General features: G+C 35.5%; 1 protein-coding gene across 4 annotated transcripts in view; it reads right to left on the bottom strand.

Annotated features, from left to right (window-relative positions):
- The window catches only part of LOC107852006 (protein NONRESPONDING TO OXYLIPINS 2, mitochondrial), a 22,357-nt gene extending 20,648 nt beyond the window's left edge, over positions 1 to 1,709 (bottom strand). For 2 of the 4 annotated variants that reach the window (XR_007044023.1, XM_016697051.2), the window contains exons 1-2: positions 1,434 to 1,694; positions 1,170 to 1,342 (exon numbers count right to left, since the gene is read on the bottom strand). Coding sequence is in view for 3 of the 4 variants with exons in the window: in XM_016697051.2 (XP_016552537.1) it covers positions 1,192 to 1,342; positions 1,434 to 1,561 (279 nt within the window). In the remaining variant the exon portion in view is untranslated. Of the gene's footprint in view, positions 1 to 1,169; positions 1,343 to 1,433 lie in introns of all 4 variants that reach the window. The other 2 variants (XM_016697052.2, XM_047395693.1) reach the window with 2 other exon arrangements.
- Positions 1,710 to 14,351: the final 12,642 nt, after the last annotated feature.

Here is a 14,351-nt window from a genome sequence, read left to right as displayed (position 1 = left end):
AGGGAGAGAAAAAGGATTGTTAAATGTCTGGAGAGTCAACTCAAAGCCATAAAATTCAATTCAATTTCTCTCCATGCATATAATGTTACATCCTACAGCAGCTCTCTGGTTCAGCTTTAAATCCCTAGCAGATGTTGGTATAACCCATGAGATGTTTTCCAGAGGCCAAAATTCCAAAATCCAGAGATCTAAGCATATAGCACCATAACGTACTTAAATTTTATGGAAGTCTCATGATCCCACATATTACTAGTAATCAACTGAGATCCATTACAATTACGCATTGTGAACTAATTTCCTTGGCTATATTGTGAACTTGGACCAAGAAGATAACTTCAGCCAGAGGGCATCAGTTGCCCAAACACATGCGTACATCAGATTCTATCAGTATATAACAGCAGCTAGACCAGACGACATAAAAAACTAACCACTGTGACCAATACTTATTATATCAGACACCACTTACAACAAAAAAGAATTATATGGAAAGATTCATCTGCCAAGATAAAATGTTGATACTAAGTTAACAAAAAGTAAAACCAAAGAGATACATAAACAACAACAACAACAACATACAACAATAATCCCACAAAGTGGGGCCTGGGAAGGATAGAGTGTACACAATATCTCTATATCTCTTAGAAAATACAAACGAGTTTGATTTAAAAAAAAATAGTGATAAGCTTATTGCACATCAGATTAAGAAAATTGTTAAAGCCTACGAATCCTATATGGATATAGTGTGCAATAAAATAAACCAATGAAGGATTATACGCCTCTTTCCAGAAGGACTGGAAATATCATATTGATTATTTTGATACTTTCTGAATTCACCAATTTTCCAACTTTTCTATGATTCTTGACACATGTCATGCTGGATTTGAAGAAATAGAAATGACAGTCTAATTCCGCTAGAGAAAGTTGAATATGAATTAAACCAGAAGACCTTATCTTCCAATAGACCCTCGGCTCAAGGGAAAAATAGTCCGAAGAAGTCCAGAAAAAGAAGCAAGTAGAAGTACAAGAAATAGCATACAGTAACAAAAGCAGCATATAGTAACATGGCAAACTTCAACAAAATAATACAACAATTGAAGTACAAGACAACAAACAATAATAGAAAACGAAGGACCTAAAACTACAGGATCAAAAAAGTGTTTATTGCTTACAGATACAGTTTCAATGAAAATATCAAACTCCTGGATTGGCACTGCAGAGCATACCCTGAGACAAAGACCTTGAACCTTTGGAATCAATACCAAGGCAAGATGTGAGTCTAGCTGAAGACACAGCACTATGGAGTGGCAGCAGAGATTGAAGACAACCCACTTGAGCCAATGGCCTGAAATACATCGAAAAGAAAAAAATATTATTATCAAAATTGAAATCAAGAATGAATTTTTTTCAATTATAAAAGTAATTGAGTTGCCTACCTTGAGAGTGTTGGAAATGGGCGAGGAATGTGAAAAGAGGAAGTAGTGGGTATGCTTGACGGTTTGTTCATTGTGAATTTAACAAGGTTCGTTGCTGGTCTTGACAGTACACGAAACCGAGACGCCATTGCAGATGTTAGGGTTCAGAAACGCGGATGGAATGGGGGTTTTTTGCTGAGGTTTTACAAAAATCTATTTGTACCATATGCTATAAATATTGTAAACTTTTCTCCTCTGTTTTCAATTAATTTGTTTTATAAAATCATGTTGTTTATTTATACATTTAATTACATAAATTCTTCTACATATTAGTAATGTCCAAAACTCTCCAAGTCTTTCATATTCATAATTCTCAATTAGTTAATGTTCAAACGGATCATTTATTTTTTTCTTTTTTTTTATTTTCAAACTCTAAATATTTTGTTAATTGTTTTTATCTTCCTTTATAATTAATGTGATTGATTTGTATTAAGTAAAATTTATATCTATATATAATAAAAAAAATAAATTTCTACGCTTAATAATATCATTAACTTCATGACTTTCAAGTTTTCATATTCATAACCTCCAATTATTTAATTATAAAATTTAAGATAACTTATGTTGTTCCTCTATTTTCATCTATATAAAGTCATAATATTTTATTTCATGAGACCCATACTCAAGAATATCCTTTTTGTATTATATTTGAAATAGTGTTCTTTATGGAGTATTATTTATAGTATTAAATTCAAACTTATGAAGAAGACTTTTGAAGGTTGATTGTTTATCAAAGAGGCTATCGAACAAGAACTTAAAAAATTGTACACTAATTTTGTATTTCTTTTTTTATGTATTTTAATACGGTTAACGTAAAAAAAACTAGGTGAGTATGTGTCAGTATTCATGAGTATGTTCTCTATATCTAACTTCTATAATATGAACTTTCATGATTTTTTTATTATTATAAATTTTATACTTTTGAAAGTTGATCATTTATCAAGAGACTATCGAACAAGAGCTTAAAAAATTATACACTAATTTTATATTTCTTTTTTCATCTATTTTCTTATGGTTAACATAAAAACAATAGGTATGTGCGTGTGTGAGTGCTCATGGGTATATTCTTTATATGTAACTTCTATAATATGAACTTTCATGATTTTTTGATTATTGTAAATTTTATAGGTTTTTGAAGGTTGATCATTTGTCAAAGAGGTTATAGAACAAGAGCTTAAAAAATTGTATACTAATTTTGTATTTCTTTTTTCGTTTATCTTCTTATGGTTAACGTAAAAAATATAGGCGTATGTGAGTGTTCATGGATATGTTCTCTATATGTAACTTCTATAATATGAACTTTCATGATTTTTTTATTATTGTAAATTTTATTTTCATTTAAGTAATAGCTATTGTAATTTTGTTGGTGCTAATTACTAACCAAACTTCAAACAATACTATTAATGGCTTAAAAGGAATATTTATTAATTAATGAAATACATTATTCTTTATGTGTTTTTTATGATGCGAAAAACAATTTATGTTTTCTTTAAGTATTTGCTTATTTATGTAGAAGAGGTGATGCAACACCTCTTTTGGACCTTCAATTGCATTTATTTTTTTCTTATTTTTTGGACATTGTTCTCTCCATTTCACTATATAATAATAATAATAATACAAAAATCCATTTAAAAGTTTTTTTTATTTTTCTTAAATAATTTATTTAATAAATCATTTTCATAACTCACACCACTTCACATTCTTATAATTTCTATTCTAATATGTCCATTATTATCATTTTTATAACTCATGTTTTTTATAATCTCCATTACCCAAAAAAAATTAAGAGTTATAAATGAACAATGAAAGATCACCATATAAAATATTTCAATTCTATATAAAAGACCTTGTGTAGTTAATCTTGTGAGTTACAATATTGTACACTTCAAAAGTATATGGAGAAGGAAGTTATGAAACGTTGGAGAAGATTTTGTGTTTCAATACTGTAGTAAAACTGAATACGGTATAACAATACCAAAACTGAAACATTTGTCTGAAATACTCTAGTCTGAAAAGCCTCTAAACGATCTGAAATGTGGAGTTGACGAGAACTAACTCTGGCTACTAAAATAAAACTGAAATGCTGAAATAATAATCATGTCCTCAAACTATGAGGACTCACCACTAACTCTGACTGCTGAAAATCTGTAATTGCTAGGGATGATCGAGAGCCCGTGAGTCTGAACCTATATAAATGCCATCATAGTGCAAGAGAAAAGTATGCGTCAGTATTTTGAATGTACTGTTATACAAAGTAAGGTAGACTGAAGTGCATGGGTTCATATGTATGAACAATACTGACTGAATGACATAAATATTACTGAATAAGAGTAGATGCGTGAATTCGTAAACTGTAACTGAGATCGTGATATCATTAGATACTGAGTTTTTGAATTACTGATTTATTGATATCTGAGTTTACTGATACTGTGTAGCTGATAACTAAGTAACTGTATCTGACAGTCTTGATTCTGTAGAACTATACTAAGTTCTGTACTGAACGGAGTAACTGTGTGTGACAGTCCTGAATTTGTAGAACTAAACTGAGTTCTGTACTGAGACTGAATCTGAAACCGAGACTGTGGGAAGTAATCATCTAACTGACATGCCCCTCTCTGAACTGATTGGGGTCTAACCTGTAACCCCAGCTAGAAGGGTGTCAGTACCATACTACGGGTAAAGACAAGCTGAGTTACCCTTATCTGGCAGGTGCTCTGAACGAGAATAGTGGTACCCTCAACTTGCAGGTAGATCACCCCATCAACCCTCAACTGGCATGTTAATGTCTCAACCTATGCTGGTTATGTAGTTTAGGAATGCAAGAACTGCTTCTAAGGATCACACCCTCTACTGGCAGGTGAGTCCCCATCTGTGGGTTCACTCGGTGTTGAATCCTACTCCTAACTAAATCGACACTGAGTTAATTTCTAGTTCATACTAGGCTTGACTAAGTTGTTACTGATTATACTGTATAACTGAACTGAACAGAGTTCACTGAGTTTCGTTCACTGACGGAATACTATTGAATTCTGTTAACAGAATGAATTTACTGAGGTATGAACTGAATACTGAACTAGATTGGACTGATACTAAGTTTACTGAGTTTTTCCAGAGTTCTGTAATTGACTGAGAGTACTACTGATCACGACATGACTGATACTATCCCGAGACTGACCATGGCTCTAGGTAATCAGCTAAATTATCGGATATTAAATACCCCCAAGACTCGATAGCATAAATTATAAGACATGGCACAGTTCTTGAAACATGATAATAACTACCAGATCATCATTCATGAACTTGAATACATGTTAACATGATATACTTTCATTATTTAATTCTCATGAACAGCTCATCAAATACTTGGAAAGCATTGTAGATGCACATAGTACAAATCAACACATGAACATCACAATTTCAAGGCTTTAACATGAATTCATATGATACTATATACATAATAGTTGTTTTTACATAAATCTTGCACTTAATTATGGAATAGAAATCCAATCAACATTATAATAATAAATACACTTGAATCCAAATCATGGAAAGCATAAATCAAGTTACTTGAAGTTTAAATGAGTTTCTTGGACTCCAAGGGTGGAAGGAACCCTTGGATGAACACTTGACATACCTTGGTTGCTAAACTTTTGAAAATTAATGGTGGAATATTGAGCCTTGAATTTGAAATTCAATCACCTAGGGTTTTTTTTCTTGAGCAATTTGTGAAATAATGAGTGTATGTTGCCAATAGAAGGCTAAATTTTGTGTTTTTGGGGGCTGAAGGACGTGGAAAAGGACTCAAATACCCCTAAGAACGCGGCTTTTTAATGACTGAAAATCAAACTCTCAACACGCAGACCAACGCTCCATGTCATTGGCATCGACGCGATGGCCAACGCATCATACCGAATCTGCATCGGTTCACTGAAAAATGCCACTAGAGCCAAGGCAAAATATTGATCAACACGATGCACTATTTTGGATTCCCAAACGTGGTTCAAACGAGGTCCGAAAAATCCAAAACTCATCCAGGAACACCTACTGATATTCTTGATCATGAATCAATCTAACGATCGATACTTTAAGGTCATAAGAGTCGTGAAATAGAGTTGTTAACTTACGAAGGCCAAAATAACACTAAGTCTGAATACTTAGCTAGAATTTTCTAATCTGGGACCCCTTAGCAAGCTTAAAAGATTGAGTTGAGCTTAGGATTTTGTGGGGTCTTACAATATCTCTCCCTTGGAACATTCATCCTTGAATGAGACTAATTAAATTGAGAATACTGATAGACTAGATTTATACACAGGACATGTACAACTAAAACATGATTTCATGACTGAAATTACTGATATATTGAATTATCAGACTGAACATGCATATCTGATGCATGAGTACATAGCTGAACATGATTCATAAATGCATGACTAGGATTACTGATAAGCTGGCTTACATACTGGATGTGCATCTAATGCATGAGTAAATGATTGAACCAATTCGTGAATGCATGACTGAGTGTGCAACGTTAATTGATGCCACGTTGGTAGCTATATTTGAATATGAGGCTGAGTAAATTCAAAGAAAATTTGTTACCTTAGGCTGAGTCTGAGTTTGCGGAGAAAAAGTAAGGATACTTATTCCGCATGTCTACTTTTGCTTCCCAAGAAGCTTTCTCAACGGACTGATTCCGCCAAAGTACTTTGGCTAGAGGGACTTTTTTTATCCTCAGTCTACGAATCTGATAATCAAGGATTTCGACTGGAATCTCTTCATAAAAGAGGCTGTTCTGAATATTTATTCCTTCTATAAGGACTACGACTACTGGGTCACCTATGCATTTTTAAGCAAGGAGACATGGAACACTGGATGCACAAAAGCTAAGTCTGAAGGCAACTCAAGCTTGTAAGCTTGTAAACTTGTAAACCATTGGTAATAGCCAGCCAAGCCCAAGAAACTCCAGATATCTGATTAAGAGATGGGTCTAAGCCAGCTTCTCACTACTTTGATCTTTTGGGGATCAACTCTAATGCCATCACCAGAAATGATATGGCCAAGGAAGGCTACTGACCTTAGCCAGAATTTGCACTTACTAAATTTGACGAATAGTTAATGATTTCTGAGAGCAGTTTGTAATACTATTTTGAGATAGTCTGTATAATCATGCTCACTGTGGGAGTAAACAAGAATATCATCTATGAAGACTATGACGAACATGTCCAAGTATTGCTTCAACACACGGTTCATCAAGTCCATGAAGGCTGCAGGGGCATTGGTAAGTTCAAAGGACATGACTAAGAATTTGAAGTGACCATACCGAGTTTTGAAGGTTGTCTTTGAGATGTTACATTCTCTGACTCTGAGTTGATGATAGCCTGATCTGAGGTCTATCTTAGAAAAGTAACTGACACCCTGAAGTTGATCAAATAATTCATCGATTCTGGGAAGTGGATACTTGTTCTTGACCGTGACTTTATTTTGTTGACGGTAGTTTATACATATTCTGAGAGAACCATCTTTCTTACGTATGAATAAAACTGGTGCGCCCCATGGGGATACATTGGGTCTGATAAATCCCTTATCTAGGAGATTTTTTAACTATTTTTTTAATTCTCTGAGTTCTGCTGGAGCCATTTTGTATAGTGGAATAGATATGGGTTATGTATCTGGAAGAAGGTCTATTTCGAAGTTGATTCCCCTTTCGAAAGGAACTCCTGAAAGATCTTCGGGAAATATATCTGGGAATTCAGATGCTACTGACACTGATTCAAGAGTAGGGGTTTCTGAACTAGAGTCCTGGACTCGAACGAGATGGTAGACACATTTCTTTAATATTATTTTTCTCGCCCGAAGGTAAGAAATAAGTTGACCCCTAAGTGTTGAAGTACTACCCCTCTATTCTAGGACAGGCTCATTCAGAAACTGAAACTGGATAATTCTGTTTCTGCAGTATACTGAGGTATAATAAGAATGAAGTTAATTCATGCCGAGAATGACATCAGAATCAGCCATCTCTAATTTGACTAAGTCTACTGAAGTGACTTACTGAGATATCATAATTTGACAGTTCTTGTATAGCCACCGGGCTATGATAGATTTACCCACTGGGTAGAGACTGAGAAAGGCTCTGCTAGAATTTCGGGACTGATTCCAAAATCATTGGCTATATATGGAGTAACGAAGGAAAACAAAGCTCCTGGATCTAGCAAATCATAAACATGTAAATGGAAAACATGTAACTTACCAGTGACCATATTAGGAGAGCTTTTCTGATCCTTTCGAGACTGAGGAGCATAAAGTCTATTTGGACGTTGCTCACTAGTGGCACTAGATGCGGCACCCTGCTAATTCGGGCGATCAGGCTGAGCTGGGGGACAGTTATAATGACTCTGAGAACCTGACTGTGGATAATCTCTAACTCTGTAGCCTGTCTTGCCACACCCAAAACACATATCATTGACCGCTCTGCAGATACCCTAATTTCTGTCATATTTTTGACAAAGGGGATTGGGTCAGGCATTGCTGACACTACCTTAGGGTTTAGGGCTTGGTGCCCTATATCTATTGCCGTCTCTAAATTTTGACACTAGTACACTAGCTGAGGATGGAGCTGGAACTGAAGATTTTAGGCGAAAATAAGAATGATTCCCACCCTCTGACTTAGGCTGAACAAAGTTGAAACTACCTGTTCTCGCTCTCTTGTTCTCCCTCTTTTTCTCCTTATTCTTAGCCTCTTCTATCTGCTGAGCATGAACCATAAGCCTGGATATATCCATATCCTTAATCAAATTTGCGGTCCTACACTCATTGACCACACTATTAGACACGCCAGACACATACTTACTCATCTTAGATCTTCTATCTGCCACCACATGAGGAGCGTATCTGGCTAATTAAGTAAACTTGAGAGAATACTATTTCATTGTCATGTTGCCCTACTTCAGATTTATAAACTCCAAAACCTTTTCTTCTCTCAACTCCAATAGAAAGAACTTATCTAGAAAAACAGTGGCAAACTCCTCCCATTCTATCCTGCATCTGCGACCCTTTCTGCTTTCCACTATTTGAACCATGAGTAGGCCACATCCTGCAACTGATATGCGGCTAACTCAACACTCTCAATAGCAGTTACTCTCATAATATCTGTAACTTTCTGCACCTGATCAAGAAACTCCTGAGGGTTCTCATCTGACTTAGACCTAGTAAAAGATTGAGGGTTCATTTGGGTGAAATCCTGAATCCTGGTAGTGGCAGTATTGGCCACTAGGTTGTCTTGAACAACAGTTGGACGTTCATTCTAGGCTGCCTTAGAATGAGCTAGGGTGGTGAAAGCTACTCTGAATTCAGCGTGGGAGACGTGTTCGTCTAGACGATCTGGCTGGATGGGGTGGGGTTCTGGTTGGTCTCCCGTTTCTCTTCCCTTAGTCTTCTTTGGAGGCATATTTTGTAAATAAAAGAGAAATTTTGATTAGATGGGGAGTTTAACTAGAGCTCATGCTCACTCGTACGACATGAATACTAAAAAAAGGGAAATTTTTCTTAAAACATCTCATAACATCCTGTCCATAAGTGTGGTGCGCTACACACCCATACACAAGATTCTACTAAATGCAACTTTTAGACTTTCTAGGACTCTGTTGAACCTTAGGCTCTGATACCAAGTTTGTAACTCCCCGAGTCTATACCCCAAACGCTACACGGTGCTTATAATCTCGAAGGATGACAAGTTAATCGATGACTGGTACTTGCTATATTAACTGAATGATAATACTGTAGTATGCAAAAATTAGGTGGAAAACATGCCATAAGGTTCAATACTGTAGTAAAACTGAATACGATATAACAACATCAAAACTGAAATATCTGTCTGAAAATATTCTAGTCTGAAAGGCCTCTAAATTGTCTAAAATATGGAGTTGATGGGATAAGTCCCCAACTAACTTTGACTACTGAAATAAAACTGAAATGCTAAAATAATAATCATGTCCTTGAACTATAAGGACTCACCACTAACTCTGACTGCTGAAAGTATATAACTGCTAGGGATGACCGGGAGCTCGTGCATCTGAACCTATGATATAAGACATCATAGCGCAAGAGAAAAGTATGCATCAGTACTTTGAATGTACTGGTATACAAAGTAAGGTAGGCTGAAGTATATGGGTTCATATGCATGAATAATACTGACTAAATGACATGAATATAACTGAATAAGAGTACATGCGTGAATGCGTAAGCTGTAACTGAGATCGTGATAACATTGGATACTGAGTTTCTGAATTACTAATTTACTAATATCTGAGTTTACTGATACTGTGTAGCTAATAATTAGGTGACTATATCTGACAATCTTAATTCTGTGGAACTATACTGAGTTTCATACTGAATAGAGTGATTGTGTCTGACAGTCCTAAATTTGTAGAACTGAACTGAGTTTTGTATTGAGACTATGAGAAGTAATAATCTAATCGACATACCTCTCTTTGAGCTGATTGGGGTCCAACCTATAACCCCACCTGAAAGGGTGTCAGTACCGTGCCACAGGTAAAGACAAACTGAGTCACCCTTACCTGGAAAGTGCTTTGAACGAGAATAGTGGTACCCTCAAATGACAGGTAGATCACCTCATCAACCCTCAACTGGAAGGTTGATGTCTCAACCTATGCTGGCTACGTAGTTCTGGAATACAAAGACTGCTTTTAAGGATTATACCCTCTGCTGGTAGGTGAGTCCCCATCCGTAGGTTGACTCAGTGCTGAATTTTACTCCTAACTGAAAAGACACTGAACTGATTTCTAGTTCATACTAGGCTTGACTGAGCTGTTACTGATTATAATGTCTAACTAAACTAAACTGAATTCACCGAGTTTCGTTGATTGAAGAAATACTATTGAATTCTATTAACTGGATGAATTTACTGAGGTCTGAACTGAATACTGAACTGGACTGGACTGATACTGAGTCTATTGAGTTTTTCATGAGTTTTGTAATTGACTGAGAGTACTAGTAATCGTGACATGACTGATACTATCCTGAAACTTATCATGGCTCTAGGTAATCAGCTAAATTATCAGGTATTAAATACCCGAAGACTCGATAGCATAAATTATAAGACATGACACAATTCTTGAAAGATGATAAATAACTACTAGATCATCATTCATTCATTGGGACATTCTAGCAAACACTTGCATGACATGAACTTGAATACATGCTAACATGATATACTTTTATTATTTAATTCTCATAACAACTCATCAAGCTCTTAGAAAGTACTGTATATGCACGTAGTACAAATCAACACATGAACATCACAATTTCAAGGCTTTAACAAGAATTCACATGATACTATATATATAATAGTTGTTTTTACATAAATCTTGTACTTAATCATGGAATAGAAATCCAACCAACATTATAATCATGAATACACTTTAATCTAAATCATGGAAAGCATGAAATCAAGTTACTTGAAGTTTAAAAGAGTTTCTTGGACTCCAAGGGTAGAAGGAACCCTTGGATGAATACTTGACATACCTTGGATACTAAACTTTTGAAAATTAATGGTGGAATCTTGAACCTTGAATTTGAAATTCAATCACCTAGGGTTCTTGTTCTTGAGCAATTTGTGATGGTTAATGCGCCGCGTCGAGTCCGCATCGATTTACTGGAAATTTTCACTGGAGCCAAGAAAAAATATTGATCGACGTGATAGCCACCGCGCCGTACCGAGATTGCATTAATACACTATTTTGAATTCCCAAACGTGGTTCAAACGAGGTCCGAAAAATCTAAAACTCGTTCGTGAACACCTACTGACATTCCTGATCATGAATCAACCTAAAGATTGATACTTAAGGTTATAAGAGTCGTGAAATAGAGTTGCCAACTTACGAAGGCCAAAATAACACTAAGTCTGAATACTTAACTAGAATTTTCCAAGTCTGGGACCCTTTAGCAATCTTAAAAGTTGGGTTGAGCTCAGGAGTTTGCGGAGTCTTATACACTTATATTTGTATGTTATAGTTCGCATTTGTATTTGTATTTATAGTTCGTACTTATATTTGTGTTTGCTAATTCGCACAAATAAAAAGGAGAAAAAATAAAAAGGAAAAACAAGAAAAAAAGAAGAAAAAATATAAAAGAATAAGGGGAGTAATACAAAATAGAGAAAAAATACAGAAAAAAAGAGAAAATATGAAAAGGAAAAAATTAAAAAAAAGAAAAATCTAAAAAAACGAAAAAGAAAAAAGTGAAAAAAGGAAAAAGAAAGAGAAAACAACAAAAAAGGAAAAGAAACAAATTGAAAAAGAAAAACAAAAAGAAGAATAATAGAAAATAGAAAAAGAGAGAAAATACATGAGGCTATAAATTGTAATTAAGAATAATTACAGGGCAAGAGGGGGCTATAAATTGTAATTAATTAAAACTTAGGCTAAATAGTGTAATTAGGAGCCTATGTTTGCTAAGATATGTAGTTACCCCTTTTATTATATCCAATATAAATATGTTAAGGTGTTGTATTGGTGTATTTTTGTCTATTACAAAGATTTTTAATGAAATTAAAATTTTTTAATAAATATTGTTAAAATCTTTTAGCGATGAGTAATATTTTGGTCTCTCGAACTGTAATACCTCGCATGTTTCTAAGCTAGGAAGTGAATAAGTATTCCTACGTATGAAATCTCCTATCTTATGATTCATACTTGAGTACATGACTTACAATGAATATCCTAGTGATATAATAGCTTATGATGCATTAAGCATGTTCATATGAGTCACTTAAGGTAATACAAGCTAAAAGTTTTTGAATCCATCAAGTTTTAGTGTTTGATTTTACAAGGGTTATCTTTGAACGAGTATAACTTGATGTTAATATGGTATATTGGCTGATTTAGACCCACCAAATTGTAGAGAATCGAATTAGCTTTCCAATGATACCAATTTCGCCTTAATCCAGTACCTGAGCGAAAAGTTATGCCCATTTTCGTGAGTGACAGTAAGGATAAGTGATTGGTCAGGCGCCGCCCAACCTAGCTTAGGCAATCACTTGGGCGTCGCCTAAGTCAGTTCCAGGTGCCAAAAACACTCCTTTTTAAGTTATTTTAAGGGTAATTAAGTCTTTTAACACTCCTTACACGTCCCTAAACTTAACCCTACGAAATATATAGCTTCTAAACATATTACAACCCTATTATCATCTCAAAGCTCATCATCCAATAGCACTAAAATAGAAAAACAACTAGGATTGCGTAACTAAGCTTGAAGATCCAATTTCAAGGAAATTCCTCCGTCAATCATCAAGAATCTTCCTTCTAAGGTATACGTGAGTCGATTCATGGACTCCTTTCGTCTATGAAGCTCAAGAACCATCTTATAAATTTTGTATCATGATGTTTATGTTGTTGGTGGTTGATGTTCATGTGGTTGGAGTTTGATGATGCCTAGGATGGGATCTTTGTATGTTTATTGTGAGGATATGGTGGTATTCAACGTATAAATATGTGAAATTAGTGGTTGAATATTTGTAATCTTGATGAATCCACCTATGCCTAAGATATGTATGTAAGGTGTTTGTGAAAATACCTAAGGGAATAGAAATCATGCTTTTATAACATAATTAGTCCTAAATGACTATTCCATGTTCTAAGTTTATGTTCAACGTGATCCCCGTGCTATTAACTTGAATTGAAGAAGTTGTACGAGATGCTCATGATATTGTTCCGATATGGAATGTCCAATGACCATGTTATTGAAGCCATGCAAGTATATACATGTTGTGTGCATTCCCGATCATGTGATAGTTTGTTGAGAATTATTCTTATTATGAAAGCCTTACTTATGGTATTGTGAATTGTGGACTCAAATCTTGTGATCAAGTCATGTCATGTGTGTCAGTTTCCTCCTATCGAGTCCTGGGGGTACTTATACCCAAAAACTATAGCTGTGTGCCTAGAGCCATGTCATGTTTCACGATATCTGAACTCAAGCAATGATTCCATAGACTTCATCAGTCATGCGACTTAGGAAAACCTCATGATCTTAGTCAGTTGTCAGATATCAGTAACATTCTGCCAATCAACGAAATTCAGTAAGATTAAGTCATGCACAACTAGTTATTCATGTCCAGTCCCTCCAGATGGGAGTAGAGGTTAGCATCGAGTGAACCCAAAGATGGGAACTCACCCGCCAGTTCAGGGTGTGATTCTTAGTAGTCATCCTTGTGTTCCAGAACTACGTAGCAAGCATAGGTTGAGATATCTTAACCTATCAGATTAGGGTTGATGAGGTAGATTAACCTATCAGTTTAGGGTTCCCATCATTCTCATTGAGTACCCGCCAGATAAGGGTCACTCACAGGCTATCCTTACCCGTGACACAGTATTGACACCCCCTCCAGTCGGGGCAGAGATTGGACCCCAGCTTAACTACAACGGCATACATGGGGCATATCGGTTAAACACTACTTTCCATAGTTTCAGTATCAGTCTCAATAAAAGAACTCAGGGCGTTCTTCGGATTTTAGTATATACAGGACTGCCAGATACAGTCGTTCATGTTATCAGTTTCAGTATCAGTCATGACAGTTATCACTAAACCATGTATTAACTTACAGGTTATGCTATCACGTATTCATGGTCCCAGTTTCTATATAAGTGTGTTTGCACTCCCACGTTCATATTAGTCAGTCAGTGTTGTTCATGCATGAAACCCTTTATGTTCAGCCTACCTTCCTCGTATACTCAGTACTCTAGTTGTACTGACGCATTTGCACTATGGTGCTTTCTTTTCATGTTACACCATAGGTTCCAAGACTCGAGCTCCATCCCAGCAGTAGCGGTAGCATTCCAGTCGCAGAGACACAGTGAGTCCTTATTG

The sequence above is a fragment of the Capsicum annuum genome, chromosome 8 (genome assembly GCF_002878395.1).
Source record: "Capsicum annuum cultivar UCD-10X-F1 chromosome 8, UCD10Xv1.1, whole genome shotgun sequence".
Lineage (NCBI taxonomy): Eukaryota > Viridiplantae > Streptophyta > Magnoliopsida > Solanales > Solanaceae > Capsicum > Capsicum annuum.
Note: the sequence above shows the minus strand (reverse complement) of the source record. Positions and strands in the feature narration are given on the sequence as shown.